Source organism: Silurus aristotelis, assembly GCF_946808225.1.
Source record: "Silurus aristotelis genome assembly, chromosome: 8".
Lineage (NCBI taxonomy): Eukaryota > Metazoa > Chordata > Actinopteri > Siluriformes > Siluridae > Silurus > Silurus aristotelis.
The window spans coordinates 17809274-17827961 of record NC_139581.1 but is presented as its reverse complement, the minus strand read 5'-3'; the positions used below and the strand labels follow the sequence as shown (position 1 = coordinate 17827961).

The 18688-nt window shown below is 39.1% G+C and overlaps 2 protein-coding genes across 8 annotated transcripts in view; one reads left to right on the top strand and one right to left on the bottom strand.

Moving 5' to 3' along the window:
- Positions 1–11571, top strand: part of tpst1 (tyrosylprotein sulfotransferase 1) — a 43653-nt gene extending 32082 nt beyond the window's left edge. For 2 of the 4 annotated variants that reach the window (XM_083549314.1, XM_083549315.1), the window contains exons 4-6: positions 9857–9907; positions 10676–10750; positions 10949–11571. In XM_083549314.1, coding sequence (XP_083405440.1) covers positions 9857–9907; positions 10676–10711 — 87 coding nt within the window. In that variant the 3' untranslated portion in view covers positions 10712–10750; positions 10949–11571. The remainder of the gene's footprint in view (positions 1–9856; positions 9908–10675; positions 10751–10948) is intronic. The other 2 variants (XM_083549316.1, XM_083549317.1) reach the window with 1 other exon arrangement.
- A 3291-nt stretch (positions 11572–14862) lies between these two features.
- sgsm2 (small G protein signaling modulator 2) overlaps positions 14863–18688 on the bottom strand; it is a 42339-nt gene continuing 38513 nt past the window's right edge. For all 4 annotated transcript variants that reach the window (XM_083549293.1, XM_083549294.1, XM_083549291.1 and 1 more), the window contains 4 exons: positions 18238–18347; positions 18043–18139; positions 17731–17898; positions 14863–16864 (listed from right to left, as the gene is read on the bottom strand). In XM_083549293.1, the coding sequence (XP_083405419.1) occupies positions 16776–16864; positions 17731–17898; positions 18043–18139; positions 18238–18347 (464 nt within the window). In that variant the 3' untranslated portion in view covers positions 14863–16775. The remainder of the gene's footprint in view (positions 16865–17730; positions 17899–18042; positions 18140–18237; positions 18348–18688) is intronic.

Here is an 18688-nt window from a genome sequence, read left to right as displayed (position 1 = left end):
CCAATACAATACAATAATATTAGTATATAGTTGTGTGGGTGGGTGGGTGGGTGGGTGGGTGTGTGTGTGCATGTGTGTGTATATCATAATAATAATAATAATAATAATAATAATAATAATAATAGTAAGAAGAAATGTTGAAAATTGAATTTGAGAAAGAACTGTAAACTGTAATCTTTGGAACTGTAAATGTTCATTGCATATTTTTGTGTTAAAGAGTTTACTTTAGCGTTATTGTAAAAATGTGAAGTCAAGTCAAGTCAAGTTTATTTGTATAGCTCTTTTCACAACAGACATTGTCTCAAAGCAGCTTTACACAAATCAACAGTTAAGGTGAATGGTGTGAATTTGTCCCTGATGAGCAGCCGTGGCGACTATGGCAAGGAAAAACTCCCTTAGATGTTATGAGGAAGAAACCTTGAGAGGAACCAGACTCAAAAGGGAAACCCATCCTCATTTGGGTGACATCAAGAGTTTGATCATAAATCTTTCAACAATACAGAACACTGGAGAGTGAGAACTAACATGATTACTGGAGTATAAGATTATAAGTGATGTTCTTTCTGCAGTCTTATACAGTTTGATTGGTTAATAGCTCCTAGTTTTATAAGCTCAGCATTTGTGATCATCACAGATCCAGCATCAGCTTCTCCATGCCAGAGCCTTTAAACACTCCAGGAGGTCCAATGTCAAACTCCACGCATGTAGCGGGATCCAAATGGCACTGGTACGTCTCTAGATGGTTCGGGATGTTTGCGATTTCGGCATCTACTTCTTCAAAGGTCCGTAATCATCACGAGGTGGGAGGTGACTGGAGCTGGCCAAACCTCAGGGTGTCTCGGGATGGGGAGAGAAAGAGAAGCAGTGGAGAGGAATTAGCATAGCTGCTGTTCATGATATTAACAGCACAAGTTGATAATGTGCATGTGATCAGATGTTCTGGAGCACAAAGTTATGATATGTGATGTGTGTTATGTGTAGGCTTTGCTAAAAAGATATGTTTTTAATCTGCACTTAAACAGGTTGAGTGTGTCTGAGCCCTGAACACTGTCAGGAAGACTATTCCAGAGCTTAGGAGCTAAATGTGAAAATGCTCTACCACCTTTAGTGGACTTTGCTATTCTAGGAACTACTAGAAGCCCAGAGTTTTGAGATCTCAGGGAGCATGGCGGATTGTAGCGTGTTAAAAGACTGGATAGATACATAGGAGCCAAACCATTCAGTGCTTTATAAGTAATAGTTTGTAGTTTATTCGAAACTTAACCGGAAGCCAATGTAGGGACGATAGGATTGGGGTTATGTGATCATATTTTCTTGACCTTGTGAGAACTCTGGCTGCTGCATTCTGGACTAACTGAAGCTTGTTTATTAATGATGCAGGACATCCACCTAGTAATGCATTACAGTAGTCTATTCTGGAGGTCATAAACGCATGGACGAGCTTCTCTGCATCGGATATAGACAACATGTTTCTTAACTTAGAAATATTTCTAAGGTGAAAGAAGGCTGTTTTTGTAACTTGGTTGATATGATATTTGAAAGACAAGTTGCTGTCTAAAATAACTCCCAGGTCTTTTACCGTTGAACTAGTGGTTACAGAACATCCGTCTAAATGCATGTTGAGATGCTGGAGCTTCTGTATACTAGTTTTTGGGCCGATGAGCAAAATCTCAGTCTTATCAGAATTTAAAAGTAGAAAGTTATGGGTCATCCAATCTCTTATTTCCTTAACACACTCAGTTATCCGAGTTAATTGAGCTGTATCGCCTGGTTTAGATGAGATATATAACTGAGTATCATCAGCATAACAATGGAAGCTAATTCCATGCCTTCTAATAATATTTCCTAACGGAAGCATGTATATTGTGAAGAGCAGGGGTCCTAGAACTGAACCTTGCGGCACGCCATAATTTTCTTGCATTATCCTGGATAGCTCTCCATTTCAATCTACGAAATGGTAACGATCGGACAGGTAGGATTTAAACCAGCTTAATGCCTGTCCCTGAATGCCGATGTAATTTTGTAAGCGATCTAGGAGGAGATCATGGTCTATAGTGTCGAATGCAGCACTAAGATCTAGTAGAACCAACAGCGAGATGAAGCCTTGGTCTGAAGCTAAAAACAGGTCATTAGTGATTTTAACTAGAGCAGTTTCTGTGCTATGATGGGGACTGAAATTCTTCAAAGATATTGTTCTCTTGCAGGTAGGAACATAACTGGGCAGCGACAATCTTTTCTAAAATCTTAGACATAAATGGGAGATTTGAAATTGGTCTGTAATTCGATAGTGTGTTTGGAATCAGATTAGGTTTTTTAATGAGGGGCTTAATAACTGCTAACTTGAGGGATTTAGGGACATGACCTAAAGATAGTGAAGAGTTAATAATATTCAGAAGAGGTTCACCAGTTGTATATAACACTTCCTTCAGTAATTTAGTAGGAATTGGATCTAACTGACATGTTGTCGATTTAGCTTTGGCAATAACATTATACAGCTCTTCCTGTCCTATACATGTAAAACAGTGGAGTTGTGGAGTTGAAGGTAACACTGTCTCAGGAGATGGTGTCAGAGGTTGAACTGCCACAATTGTTTTTCTAATGTTATCTATTTTTTCAGTGAAGAAATTCATAAAGTCCTCACTACTAAACTGTGATGGAACACAATTTTCAGATCCCTGATTTGTAGTTAGTTTAGCTACAGTACTGAAAAGGAACCTGGGATTGTTTTTGTTATTTTCTATGAGTTTGCTCAGGTGTTCAGCTCTAGCAGCTTTTAGCGCCTGTCTGTAGCTGAGCATACTGTCTTTATACGCAATTCTAAATACCTCCAATTTAGTTTTCCTCCATTTTCTCTCCAGATTACGTGTTGTTCTCTTGAGGGCATGCGTATGACCATTATACCAAGATGCAGGTGTTTGTTCTCTAACCTTTTTTAACCTGATGGGGCAACGGTGTCTAATGTGCTAGTGAGGATAAGGTTTATGTTGTTAGTTATTTCATCAAGATTATTATCAGTTATGGGTTTAGTGTGAAATTGAGATAAATCAGGCAGGTTATTTATGAATCTGTCCTTAGTGGTTGGAACAATAGTCCTACCAGGTCGATAGCGTGGTGAAACACGGCTAATCTGCTCTACCGGTAGTGTGTACAGTATAAGGTAATGGTCTGTGATGTCATCACTCTGAGGTAAAATATCGATATCAGTGACGTCTGCTCCGTGGGATATTATTAAGTCTAGTGTGTGGTTAAACCGGTAAGTTTTTTGTGTAACCCCAAATGAGTGTAATAAGTCAACAAATGATAATCCTAGAGCATCGTTTACATCATCTACATGAATAATAAAATCTCCTACAAGCAGCACTTTATCAAAATTGATCAAGAGATCAGATAGAAAACAAGCAAACTCTTGAAGAAAATCAGCGTAGGGAACTGGGGGTCTGTACACGGTGACCAGAGCGAGTTTTCTATGCATGTCTGAAAGTACAACTTTAAGAACGAGCACTTCAAATGATTTAAAGCTGAATCCTAATCTCTGACTACCATTAAGAGAGGCACTAAAAATGGTTCCTACACCCCCCCCCCCCCCCCCCCCCCACACGACCAGTCTGACGGGGCTCATGCTTATAAACATATCCTGACGGTGTCGACTCGTTTAGACCCATATAATCACCTGGTTTAATCCAGGTCTCAGTGAGACAGAGTGCATCGAGATTATTACCTGTGATCATCTCATTTACAATCAGTGCTTTGGGTGCAAGTGATCTAATGTTTAAAAGACCAAACTTTAGAACTTTTTGGTGTTTGCTTATCTGGCATTTTTCAGTTTTAACTGCAATAAGATTATTTCTGGATCTTGTGTATTTAATTATTGGTTTTACTACACAAGGAATAGATATGGTTTCTATAAACTGAGCTGTGTGTGAACTTGTAACTATTTGGTCTGTAGTATGCGTGTTCTTATAGTTAAAGATTTCCTGATGTCTTACCAGTCAGATGGTGTGAAGTATCCTAGAGATGTTATCTGATAACAGTGCTTCAGCAAAAAAAGGTTAAAGTCTAGTAGCCTTAAAAGAAAATGGTGTTTGGGGGATATCAGTTTCTGCTGATTCACAATAAATAATTATAATGAGTTAAAGTAATTATTTATACAGTTAATAATAACAAATTGCAATAATTGTGATTTGTAGAGCTTCCTGTAATGTTCAGATTAGTGTGAGATGTTGAGAAGCCAGGAAATGAAAGAGTTGGACACACGGTACAGAAAGGGCAGTCTATATCTCATTCTGTGACACATGCTGGTATATATTTAAGTTTTTCCTCCAACTATAGCAGATCCCTATTAAATTCCCATATTAAATTCCCATATTAAATTCCAGTATAAACAACAGTAAAAGAAGCACTTTAGTGTTTAGCAAAGAGCTGCATCATCAGGTTACTACGCAAACTGCAGCACATCCTTATGCATCAATGCCCCTGTGTTCGCTTTCTACAACACGTTTTGTACTGAAAAGCTTTTCAATGAAAGTGAAGAGCAAATGTTCAATTCTGCACCTGCCAGTAGAGTTCAAGTTTCCCAAAGCGGTCATTAATGTCTTTTCTTTTCCTTCAGATGCTTTGAACTGTTTGATCTGGTATTTGCAGTATTTCAGTCTGAATGATTTTGCACGATGGAGTCATCGTGATTAAAACTGAATTACACTGTGGAGTGTTGCCACAGTAAGGGATGTATTCAGTTTTGCTGTGCAGCTTCCACTCTATATCTTGCTCACAATCTCAGCTCTCAGTGGCTGTAAGTGCACAGTTACAGTAATTATCATTTTGTGGTTGTAGAGCAGAATTTTTACATTCTCCCCTTTATTCGTCTGTACAGCATGTGCTGTAAAAAGGTTTGAATCCTTTCCAAAGCCACAATCAATACCTATTAAGTGGCTTTACAGCATCTCTGATCTATGTGGAGAAATTTTATATCGAGATCGATACGTTCCTGGTCTAAGGACGATTATGATGAGTTTGTGTTTAACTCAGATGGCCAGGCTTTAACTCCAATTAGCAGAAAAAGATGATGCAGAAATACAGACAAATATATGTACCAGCCTGGATATTATGCTTCCTATGTACTAATGTATTCTGTGTTTTTATAGAGTGGAAAAGTGGATGTAAGGTCTGATTTGAGGTTTAATTTAATTTTAGACTTTTGTTAAGAGTGAGTCCTGTGAAGCTGTAAATATGGACAGACATGGCCCGGCTGTTGATGTTTGGCCGCCCACTGCTTGGATTTGTGAGTCTTGAATAAACAACTTCAATCATGTTAGATGAAAAACCCAGCCATTAGGGTTGCACAAGCCAGTGCACTCTTAGTACCGGTCCCAAGCCTGGATAAATGGCGAGGGTAGCGTTAGGAAGGGCATCCAGCGTAAAACATGTGCCAAATCAAATATTCGGATCACGAATCAGACTTTTATACCGGATTGGTCGAGGCCCGGGTTACCAACGACCGCCACAGGTATCGTTAGCCAACAGGATACCTGTGGAAGTTGGCCAAAGGAGGAGAAGGAGAGGAGTAAGACGTCTACAGAGACAGCAGGGAAAGGAGAAGTGGAGGAGAGTGTAGGATCGGGTTGGTACTTTAAATGTTGGTACTATGACTGGTAAAGGAAGAGAATTAGCTGATATGATGGAGAGCAGAAAAGTGGTGGAAAGGGAGTAAGGCCAGGAACATTGGAGGGGAGGGTTTAAACTGTTCTATCATGGTGTGGATGGAAAGAGAAATGGTGTAGGGGTGATCCTGAAGGAAGAGTACAGTATGAGTGTAGTGGAGGTGAAGAGAGTTTCTGATAGGGTGATAAATGTGAAGCTAGAAGTTGAAGGGGTGATGATAAATGTCATCGAAGCTTATGTTCCACAAGTGGGTTGTGAGATGGAGAAGAAGAAAAAATTCTGAAGTGAGTTAGATGGACTGGTACAAGGTGTACCTAGGAATGAAAGATTGGTGATTGGGGCAGACTGTTTAGGCCATGTAGGTGAAGGGAACAGAGGTGATGAGGAGGTGATGGGTACGTATGGCCTAGAGGAAAGGGATATGGAAGGGCAGATGGTGGTAGATTTTGCTAAAAGGCTGGAAATAGCCAACACTTATTTTAAGAAGGAGGAGCAGAGGGTGATGTATGAGTGGAGAGAGGTGCATACAGGTGGATTATGTTCTATGTAGGAGATGCAACCTGAAGGAGATTGGAGACTGCAAGGTGTTGGCAGTGGACAGTGTAGCTAGACAGCATCGGATGCGATTCCGTCCATATTTATGAAGGCCCCCTAAGGGTAGTATTAAGAATTTTGTGGAGTTTTTTCTTTTTAGTCAAACAGAAATCATTGAATGTTTTAGTCCCATAAATATTAATGTACAAATGAATAGTGTTCTCCATATGTTTTTTTTGCCTTTCTTTCAAATGACAGCTGTAGATGGTTCCATAAATAGATTAAAGGAAGAATTTGAACATTACTGTGGAGAATGAAAGTACAGCTGAAACAGCATCTTCCACATTCTTCTCTCTCTCTCTCTCTCTCTCTCTCTCTCTCTCTCTCTCTCTCTCTCTCTCTCTCTCTCCTCTTTCTCGTTTCCACTTTTCCATATGTGCTTCAAGACATTCTAGAATACTGATCCCAACCCCTGATGCTTTGTACTCTAGGAGCTTTTGTTAAGGACTTGATTAGAAAGGAAGGCATTCCTTTTACACCACACATGCTCTACTTGATTCAAAATCTGCAGGACTTAAGAACATCTAATCTATTTTTCAAAGTTTGCATGCTATAATAGCAGGATTCAACATTTAACTCATGTTTTAACAGTAGCTGTGTCTAGAGCTCTCCTGTGCTGTCATTTCTCTTTTTACTAATCAGCCTCCTAATAAACAAGCAGATTTGCATGAGATTCCAGCCGCCTTAAATTGTCTGACTGATGTCCGTTTGAAGGATAATGATCCCACGTGAGCCGTCAGTCCTGATGCTCATCTCTGGTATTATTAGGGCGTTTGTGATGTGAGGAAAGAGAAGTGGTGTCACATAAGATGAGAAAATATGAGCTGTGATTCTGGGCCCCTGCTGTCAGAATAGCTTCTTCTACAGCCTTTGGCTGCTAATCAGCAGCAGAGAATCTCAGGAGAGGTAAATAAACCTGGCTATGGATTAGCCAAAGCAGGATCTGGCTCTCGGCCCTGCGTTCCTCTCAAACGTCGATGAGTTACATGTGATCAGACATGAGGCTCTGGAGTTTTTGAGCGATTGTGAACAATCATCACAGTGATTAATGTAGCTTTAGGTCAGCATTCGCTTTCAATTAAAGAATCTAAATGGCAGGAGTAGGTATACGCATTTAGTCTCTAGGTTTGGAGTTGCTGTGAAATAGCACCCTGGAAACAGTTGCCATCATTACAATCAGATTCCACTCCGGCTTGTAGCTCTCAGCAGGACAAGCCGGTTTGGCCCAGGAAGCTCTCACCCCCTGGTGCTACTCCTCCAGACGTTCCTCCCATTAATTACGGCTAAAATCTTGAGTAGTGCTCATCTCCTATAGTCAGGCTACTTGTGCTAGGCCAAGCAAACCTAATTTGCTTAGCGCCTCTGTGAAAGAATCTCATGTACTCAAACACACTAAAGAGTCACGTAAATGTTTAAAGCGAGCTCCCTGAGCCGTGTGTCATATTCGCTCTCGTCTCGTTCAGACGAGGACAGAAACTGATTTTGGCATAATAAATAAGGAATAGATTTCAAACATTAGTTTTTTCCACAGATTTTCTAATACTCCTTCATTTTGACCCCCAAAAGTGCTGACACCAATAAGCGCCCAAACCACGTGATACTATGTTATATACATTGTTGCTCTGGAAGTATTTCAACATTAAGGATAATAATCAAAGCAAATCAAAGGAAATATCCGAACAACATACTACAACATCTTTCTACGGTGCAAGAAAACTGATACACCACTTTATAGGTTAAGTAGACAAGAAACAACACTTATATACAGAATTATCTCAAGTTTTAACAACTGTACGAGGAATTGGTGCATTGAAAACAACAGCATACGTTATAAACCGTACGGAAGAACTTTTTATGAAGTGGCACAAAGCTGGAAAACTTGCTAATGTACTTTATAAAAAAAAAATCACCAAAAAAATGAAGAATAAGAATAGTACAATGTACACATACTATATTAATGTGTGCTTTTCATGGCCACCAGGAAAAATACACTTCGATCAATAAACTGGTTCCTTTACACTGACTGTTGATTTATTCAGTAGTGCTTAAAAGTTTGTGAACCCTTACAAATTGCCTACCTTTCAGCATTAATAGGACCTAAAGCATAGTCAGGTTTTTACACAAGTTCTAGATAAAGAGAACATAATTAATCAAATTGGACAAGTTTATACATAGTCATTTACTTACTGAGAAAAAATGATCCGTTATTACATATCTGCAAGTGGCAAGAAATGAGATTCTTTGCATTCAGTAAGTGCAACTAAAAGTTTTCGGTAGCCGGTGATCAGTTCCGCGCATTGGCCCGAAGCCCATTCCTCAGTACAAAGCAGCTTCAACTGTAAAATGCTGTTGGGATTCTTCTGATAAACAAATTGTCCTTCCACTGAATTAAGAGCCAAAACATTACTAAATTTGGAAATGATTTTGAAGTGTAGACAACCTGGAAACATTTACTGCATCCAAAAAGAATATAATATTGCTGAATTTTTACTTTTTTTTGTTTATCACTTCAAATTTTTATTGAGAACGTTAGATTAAGGAAATGATTGGCAGCACTCCCATTTCTTTTTGTTAGTTTTTTTTCCTTTCAAAGTCGCTCTCCAGGGAAGAGAGGTTTGATTGATTTGAAAGAATGAGACTCTGTTGGGCTCTAATGGCTGACAGGCCCCAGCGGTGGCCGATTCAGAGGCGGAAAGTAAAACAAGTGAGAGACACTCGGGTTTCCAAATAGCTGCTTATCCTTTATTCCGCCGAGTGAACGCGCTGTGACGTAGGTTTAGCACGGTATGTCCTGGCTGACCTTTTCTAATTCCCCTGTGCACCTTTACTTCCTGTTCTGTCTGCTCCTTGTTTCCTTTTCGGCTTGGAATTCTGATTTTTCTTTTTTTCTTATTTTTTTAATTAACATTCCATAAGACCCACTTTTTTTTCCCCACACAACCATTTCCCTACCTGACTCCCACAGAGAGCCATGAACTTGTCTTAATTGGAGATTGTTTCTCTCTGCAGTCTCGGGCCGTCCTTAAACACTCAGTAGCGAGGCTGCCTCTGAATTCACAAGTGCCCCATCTCTTTGCACCCCCTCCCTCTCTCCCTCTCTCTCTCTCTCTCTCTCTCTCTCCCTCTCTCTCTCTCTCTCTCTCTCTCTCTCTCTCTCTCTCTCTCTCTCTCTCTCTCTCTCTCTCTCTCCCTGCCTCCCTTTTATTCTAAGACTTGGCAAACACAGTGAGGCATGAGTGTTGGGTTCAGCTGAGTCCAACACCTTGGCTTTGAGAGAATGACTCTTTTCTGAATAGTTTTAGTTTAACAGTGCTGTTTTACAAAATCCCACACTGGTTTCCGAAACCATTTCAAAATGCAGCCATTTTTCGTTCATTGTGCAGCATCTTAACTGCCATTAAATGGATAAACCACTGAGTAGACCTTTAGAAGTGATCGACTACAGAATTTAGATCTTAGCTGTTCCCAGTAAAGGAATATAAAAGATCCAGGTCAGGTGATTGTGTTTGCTGTAGATGTAGAAACAAAGCTCTGTTGTAGCGACTGCAGCATGTCAGCCTCTAAAACAGTTCTTTGTTTTTTTTTTGTTTGTTTTTTTTCCTAGGTATTTAAAGGTGAATTTCTGCTACCTGACTTTCTTAAAGAACAATCACAGGTATGGTGGCTTTTTTTTTTTAACAGCTTTAGTCCATTTATTTATTTATATATTTATTAATACATCTTTCTCTCTCTCTTTTTTTTTTTGGTATATATATATCTATTAATTTTTTTCCCTCTTTTTGACTATTTTTCCCCTATTCTTTGTATTCTTGCTCAAAATAGTGTAGTTGTTGCAGCAGTACTGATTTTCTGTCTTTTCTCTAGTGTGGGCTTTTCATCTTACATTTCATATACTCTTTCTGCTGATCAGTTACCGTGATTATCTTGTAAAACTCTGCAATCTGAGATCTTTTGATCTACTTGCTTTATTTTCCTGATTGGAAAATGCAGCTCCTGATCTAGGAGTCGGTTTTTTTGTTGTTTTTGTTTTTTTATCTGATTGTTTAATATAGAGGGAAATGGAAGCCACATGCTCCGTGGCTGTTTGATGGCTAGATGCTGCCCCCTTTCGCAATGTAAAAAGTGAAACAATGTGAAGAGCCATGAAAAGATCTTGTTGAGTTCTTGTCAATTTAGCAATGTGATTAGAATGAGACTCCAGCGGGGCGATGAGTCACGCTTTTCACTGAAACGCTGCATGTTGTTAGCACACTGAAAGGCAGACAAGTGTGTCTTTGATGTTAAAAATAAAAGCATGTTGCACCGTCATCGATCGATCTCCACAGTTGACCACTGGGACCCTCGTAGTGTCAGACCTGTATTACATCTACAGTAGATTTTGAATTTCATATGCACTGAAATACTCCTCACCTCTCTTTTACAGCTCCAAAAGTCTTCAGAGAAGCCAAACTCGAGTTAGAATGCAGAGGGAATAGAAGGAGTCACGACACCCGTAGATGTGAGTGGCGGATTTTATTATCAAAGCCAAATGATTCACATGGAAAACTCTGATATGAGTAATATGAGATGTTTTTTTTTTAATACATTAATGTATCTGAGCACTGTGTATCAGCCGTGATTATTGCTTGTGTGTGTTTTGGTGGTGTTACTGATTTCTCATATGCTTACTCACTGATAATCTTATATTGTGTTACAGGACAAAAGCAGGAAAAGATGCAGCAGGACAATGGTGTGCTCACGTTACCCTTACTGGAACCTCTGTGCGCTCTCGTTCACACATCCCCACAGACTCTTAGCACCTGGATACAAACTTACTCACACACCCTCTTTGGCTCATGGGCCTGGACCACTATATGGAGAACTTTTGGCCTTTGATGTTGTATTGTAACAATTGTGGCCTACGAATGTCATTGCTATGTTGGATATCTGTCCATTTTTTTGTTTTATTTCTGGGGTGGTTGTGGGGGGAGGGGGTGTTATTATTTTATTTTTTTGTCACATGATAATCATCTGACTATTTTAATTTTTGTTCCTGGCTACATAAATCTGTGATTCTGTTATAAGAAAATACAGTGGCTAGCGAAGGAAGTATTTATGGAAGAACCTTAGCTTTTGAAGATGCAATATCTATTTTGATGTTCGGTTTTATTTTTCATGCCTTTGTATCGTGCAATTCCTTGGGTACACGTGTACACGATCGCAGTTCGGAGGTGTTTTGGTCGGTGGTAAATACAAAATTGCGTTTTGTACCATCATTCACAAGTTTGATCTTTTGTAAACAGAGAAATGTAATAAATGAATTGTCAGTGTTGAAGGCAAGAGGATGTGCTTGCAGTTTTTTTCACTGATTAAATCATATTTGGACATTATGCTCAAGACTTGTCACACTGGAGTGTAAAACAGCAATGTCTAACCCTACAATTTTTATTTCTAATGATAAATGACTATGGTATAAATGGTTAGCCATGCTTTTACCACTATGCTATGAGGTAACCATGAAACTCCCATTATGCTATAGTAAACTATGTGTGCCATTTTAACCATCAAGTCATACAGCAACTTTCTTCCTTCACAAGAACACTACAGCTCTCCATTTAGCCAATCAATCACTCTTGTATGCAGATACTCATTCCATGGGTTTGGCAGAGTCAAAGGTTTTTGTCTGCAGTGCCAAATATTTCGCCTGTGCTGAGATGTTTCTATTGACTTTACACCAAGCGATACATACATTCCATTTCTTTTCCAGGAGAGACATGTCCTGCTAAATACCCCACTAAATGCAATGTTGAATGGTTCTTCCTTGACAAATATCATAAATAATCTACTGCAATTGCTTCTAATTTAGCTGTAGTCACACTAATTCTTATATTCTGTCCACACAATATACATGTTTGTCTCTACACTTGGGTGATGTTGCCTCTAGAATATCCTCGAACAACCCTGCTACAAGACGTTCACTGATGTAGCGTCTGAATATTTGTGTTTTAAAATTGCATGTCAGCAACATTATGACTGTTGGATATTGGCATCGCCGAACATTCAGCACAGGCAAAGTCAGCACGGTGCGTCCGGCTGGCAGATTTTAGTTCTGGCTCAGAGTCGTATCTGGCCCAAGCAATTCAGTCTGAACAGCTTGCTAGTCACAATCACCCAGTCCCAGCAATGGCCATCAAGCACAACCAAAAGGCTAGAAAACAAACTGAATTACAAAAGAGAAATCAACGACTTGGCGGCAGACACGGCTCAGCTAAAATCAATAATCAAGGAGCTGGGACCTTCTCGCCCCTTATTGAAAGAAGATAGGTATGTTCTGTCTACAGCCATGTCTGGAGAGTCTTCCCAGGCTTATCATTGACCTACAAATCGAGCCACCAATTGCAATGCTACTTTCAGCAACATCTAAAGAGTGGTTTTCTCAGACTCTTCATCTCAGTTTTGATGTTTACTCTGTATATAGTTATAGCCAGAGGGCATTTGGATTTTGACAACTTTCATGGGGGATTCACACAGGCCTAAGATCACCCACACCCTAAACTGTTGAATGTGTTTTGACTAATATGATGAATCATGGACAGGGCAGTTTTGGCCATATGCCTTCTCTTGATGCTTGCATTGCATTAAGGGCCGTCTCGTCAGACAAATGCACTATTACCCAGCTTTACACTGCCTAAGTGCTTAGTGCAGACCCACCGATGATGCACTTGTGTCCAAATCAACTTTATGAAATCTGCCCTTCTGGACCTACACAGGAGGTGCTATTAGGCTGTCACACCCTGGTCCTGTAGTCCAACAACTAGAAGGGGCCTAAAGCAAGTAGAAACACACTCTTACTCACACAGACTTCTGGTAGGTGTCCCCTCATATACTTTCTGTTCATAGTGATTTTAAGATTTTTGTTAAACTGAACGTTGCTGATGATCAGACCATAATCCCCAATGAGAGTATTGTAGCATAGAGGATGCTAAAATGCCTTTTTGATGTGATTCATATTCATTCATTCAGACAGTTGGACAAGCATGCTACAGAAAAGGTAAAGCTTTTTAACATGACATGTTTCTTTCTTCATAAAAAGGACAGTGGCTTCTGTTAAATCCTAGCTCTCAGAAGGATCTCAGAATAGTTCCTGAAGACTCTTCCTTTCAGTATTCTATAAGGTAAGTGTGGTATATGCCATGGAGCTCCACAAATGCCCATGATCATATCCATCATCTTTGTGAATTAGTTCATTGATCTTGCAGCCCTTGAGGACGCTGACCTGGTATATTGTTCATTGCTGTGCCCAGTACATGCTCAATAGTGTCATTTGGACCAGTCAGCAGATATCCATTTCATAGACCAACTGTTTCTTTGCTTTGGAGGTAGGACACTAACTTCGTTTATCTGTAATAAATGGACATTCGGTGAAACCCAGATGAGGATGGGTTCCCTCTTGGGTCTGGTTCCTCTCAGGGTTTCTTCCCAATGTCATCTCAGGGAGTTTCTCCTCGCCACAGTCGCCACCGGCTCGCTCATCAGAGACAAACAGATAATATCTGTCCAGTGCAGCTGTAGCATGCGTGAGATTACTACAGATACCTTATTTTAAAAAAAAGCACAAATATAGTACACAATCCTGAAATCGTATTATATCTAAATCTGTTTAAACGCATACAAAAAATATAGGACTGCTTATTTTCTTTAATTCTCCACCTGAACATGCATGTCCTGAATGTGTAGATAAGAGTAAAAATGATAAAACTTTATAACAGTTGAGACCTTTTTGGTTTGAGTTGCAGAATTCCTGTCAGTGACATTTTTTATGTGTTTATTGCTTTGGTTGGTTGGTTGATTAGTGTTTTATTTCTAGCTTTTCACTATACAGGTAAATGTGGGTTTATCCCTAACAAGGTATTTACACACCACCATATATGGTCTATAGATTAGGTTGAAAAACATTGGTTTTGAGCTTGCTAATGAAGAATATTTGAAGTCTGATTTAAACACATTTAGAAGATGAGAGAAGGCTTAATATTTAAGAACTTGGTGGATAAATGATAGTATTAAAACAGTTCATGTGAATGCTCTATGCTGCAATATCATATAGTCATATCATTCACTTTCCTAAATATCGGCAGTAAGCAAAATAACAATAATTTCAATGTATTTCATTCAGTGCAATGAGAAAGGCATTGAAAATAACCATATCTAATTGGACACTAGAACCTTTAGATTGCACGTGTAGTGTTTTTTCTTTCGTTTTTACTGAAGTGATCATGAACATACTTGGATTAGCTCTAATCGAAATTATATATTTTAAGATGTGTTTTTTTTTACTGAATGTGTTAATTATACAGTGTGTAATTTCATCTCTAAACGGAAACATTGCTACATTTCCCACAGGCTCCCCATGATGATTGTGATGCTATTTATTTGACTCTGGCGTCCACTAGTGGTGACTTGTGGTTTTGTTTGTGTCCTGAAGAAATGCGGAAGCACGTTTCCTCTTGCTGCTGCCGTCAATATAAACATTCAGAAATCTTGAGAAACATTCACATGTTTCTGAAGGTTCCGCTTCACCATTTGAAAAAGCAAACACATTTTGACAAATGAAAGATAAATTGTGTCCAAATAAGTTAGGAACAACTTTTTTTTAGTAATACATTCAGGGTAAAATTATACATCCATTAAAATACATACTTCAGCATTCAGTTTGGCATCCAAAACAAAATATATAATTTTCAAATCCATATAATCCAGGGTACGACATGAATAAGGAACGTAACAGTCAACATGTAACAAAGGCTTCCCACATTCAAAATGTACAGTTCTCCAGTTCTCCAGGGTTCACTGAAGCAGATCTCTACAACCGAAATTGTTAAAAAATAGTGTTTAAAATACAGTTCAAGGGCCTCAGAGAACTCCAGAGCTTTTTCATACCTTGTACCTTCATACTACAGTAGCTGGATATAAAGGGGGGGGGGACTTTAAATGAAGTGTTTCACAGTTAAAATTAAGATAATTTCATTCAACAGTCTATGAGTTATGCATGGAGGGTGCACAACTGTATGACACTAAGGGCGATGTTCTGGAAGCTTTGGTACACAAGCTCCTTTTGGAAGTAACCTTTCGTAGGATGCATCATGTTCCTCATACACACACACACACACACTCACTCACATAATGAAGACAACTGATCAGCAGAGTCTGAGGCACAAAAACTATAGAGGGTCACTAAGAAACCTGATAACAGATACAGAAGCTTTGTAGGAGTACAAAAGATCTGAGGCGATTAGATTTGGAGGTGTTTGGAGGAATTAGGCAGCAGTAGCTTAGGGGGAAGACATTAAGGGACTGATGTCTGACATGTTTAGCTTCTGAGCACCAAGAGTGCTGTTTGTACTGAGAAGGAGCTTTGGCTGTTACATGAGTGACCATCTTCCAGAGGACACTTTAGTGTTTTTTTTTGTTTGTTTTTTTTTTTTTACTAAATTCAGGAATGTTTATACGGATCAGCTGGTTAAGACCATACTTAAGACTGCAATGAGTGAACAACTGCAAACTCATCAGCATGTAAAGAAGCCATGCATCATTCTTGATGTGGCACACATTGAGATCCACCACAATGCCCATTTCAACCATGATGTGGAAGCAGTTTGCCTCTGTATCTCCATGTCAATCTCATTTCAGAGCAAATAGGATTCTGTTAATTATACCTCTACCCCTTTTTTACTCTTTTGAATTGAGGAAGGAAAAGTTGTGCAAAAGTGCAAAAGGAGCCACTTTATATTCCTTTTTTTTTTTCCAACCATCAGAAATATTCCAGAAGATCTAGGTGAGAAAACAAGGCTAGCAAAGTCAAAGACAAAATACAAGGTAGACAAATACTATGACAAGGTCATATAATTGGCACAGTCCTTTTGGTCACAAATTCGAATGCTTTAATGACTTCTTCGTGGCTTAGTTCTTTAGTGGGTTTTAGATATTAGGCAGCTTCTGCTTTTTCTTCAGTACTGTAATGTCAGGCTCTGTGGATTCAGAAAAAATGTGCTCAATTGTACTGTTCAGTGCCGTATCTAATAAAGGCAGACAGAGAGAAGAAGGGATCCTCCTGAGAGTCACTGATAAGTGCGGGATACTTTCTGTACATTTGGCAGAGAAGAAAAACAGTCACTGGTATAACAGAACTACATCTTGAGGCTGAAGTCTATTTTGTTTTTTTTGTTTTGTTTTTTAGAAAATGGCCACTGAAAGGATCCAGTAGATGCAGCGTATATTGTAGGAGTGTACGGGCAAAAAAAAGAAAAATCAGTCACAGTGTGCTCAAATCCAACATGCATGCAGACAACTCCAACAGCCAACACAATGGCGTTCCGTTACAGGCAAAGGATACAGAGTGAGGACGATTTCAGGCAGTCTCATCGCTTTACCCGGGGGCTGAGAGCCAGTGTGCTCTCCTTCCCCCTCTATCTCTCAGTAGAGGGATTGCTGAATGGACCATCAGAGAAAGGAGTAATGAGAAACAGTGATGAAGCCGGAGATGAGCTTTACTTGTTCTCTATGAGCGTTTGCACCTTGTGTACCAACTCGCGAGCTACCCTTAGGATGTGCTGGACATCATGCCGCTCCGCCATTTCTATCAGACAAAACAAAATAGATAGTTACTATAGACCGTATTAATACATTGTGTATAAAGAAATGAATATAGACTAACTTCAACAGTTCAAGTTTGCTATAGATTTATATATGTTGTACACATTTCTATGCAATGTTTGTAGATACCAATTACAACATATACATTTTCAATATTCTGTGTAAAATAAACCAATTTAATACATTTAAACTGATGGGGAAATTCATGTGTTGTAAATGAAGGACCGATGGACAGCAGCTTGTTTACATATAGCTAAAGCTGATTCATTATTTGCACATGACTGCTTAAAACTGCTTATTTTGATGATTGTTTCATGTGTCAGACTTCAAAATGAGATTTTGATGACTAGTTTTGTTTGTATGCAAGTACAAACCAATATTTTTTTACATGATTCTTTATTCTCAATCCAATGCACTGTAAATAAATGGAGGACATGATATATGCTGCCCAGAAGAAGCGTATCTGAAACTGTGGAGCTTGTTCTTGGGGATCTTGTACAGCTGTTTAACACTGGTCATTTTTACAAAATGTTGACATCTACAGCAACTGCTGCTGAATATGAAAGAGAGCTATTTGATCAGGCTAGTAGTGCAACGTGATGACACCACATAGTTATATATAACATTTATGTCATTATAAATTCTTAATATGACACTGAAAAGGTGTATACATTATACAAAACAGTGATGATGAAGAGTTGTCTGTGGTATTTGTGGCCATCACATTTAAAGTGGCCCAGTGCAATAATGACCAACACATCATCTGGTCCCTGAGAATATGAAGCAGCACGTGGCAGTGAATATCAGTGCTGAAGTTGGGTAAAAGCACGAAGAAACAAACTCGCTCACCATTAAAGAATTTGATAATGTCTGTAAAGTCCATGTTGTTGTCGCGAATGATTTCCCGATACACCTCCACCAGCGCCAGTGCAATGAACATTACAAAATGCTGAGAGGAGATACGGGGTGCCACCCAAATCACCTCCCACACAGCAAATACGTCTTCATACAGCAATTCTAACACACACACACACACACACACACACACACACACACACACACACACACACACACACACACACACACACACAAAGAAAAATGAGCAGAGGCTTTCAGAAAGAAAAAAAAAGAAAAACATTCGCACCAGAAATGCCTTCATACCTCTCTTGAAGTCCAACAGGAACCAGCGGTAGCAAAAATAGAAGTGAGTATAATCTCCATTCTGGTGCATCAGTTCAAACAACTCTGAGTCAAGGATCTGTACAAGCAGCAGCAGTGACAGTTCATTAATAATCATGTCTCTCATGGTATGAATCTCTATCCAGATGGCCTCTGTGATAGGAAAGGAAATATCACCTGTATCAAGGACCTCATGTTAGCAAAATGAGTGTCCATGGCTCCTCCATTGGGGAAATTCTGACTCATCCTCTTCATTAACTGTGTGAAACAGCTGTAGGCAAGGCACTCTGAGAGAACGAGAGAAAAAAAAAAGAGCACAGCTCATCGACACAGCTGTTAAAAAATGCCTAAATTTAGCCTCCTTCGTAATGATACGATTCTTTGTGCTATAATAATAATGCATTTTAACCCTGTGACTCTAACATGAGTTAAAAATGGATTTAATTTGGATTTGGACAGATAAACATTAGACATCCAGCAGACAGAACCATTAAAAGTAGTTAACCAACTGGCATTATTATACAATTATAGATTAATAATTAGTTATATAAATAATTAATTAAAAAATTGTAACAAAAGGAGTTCCCTGATATGCATTTAATATCCATTAGGAGTACACTAAAGCGGT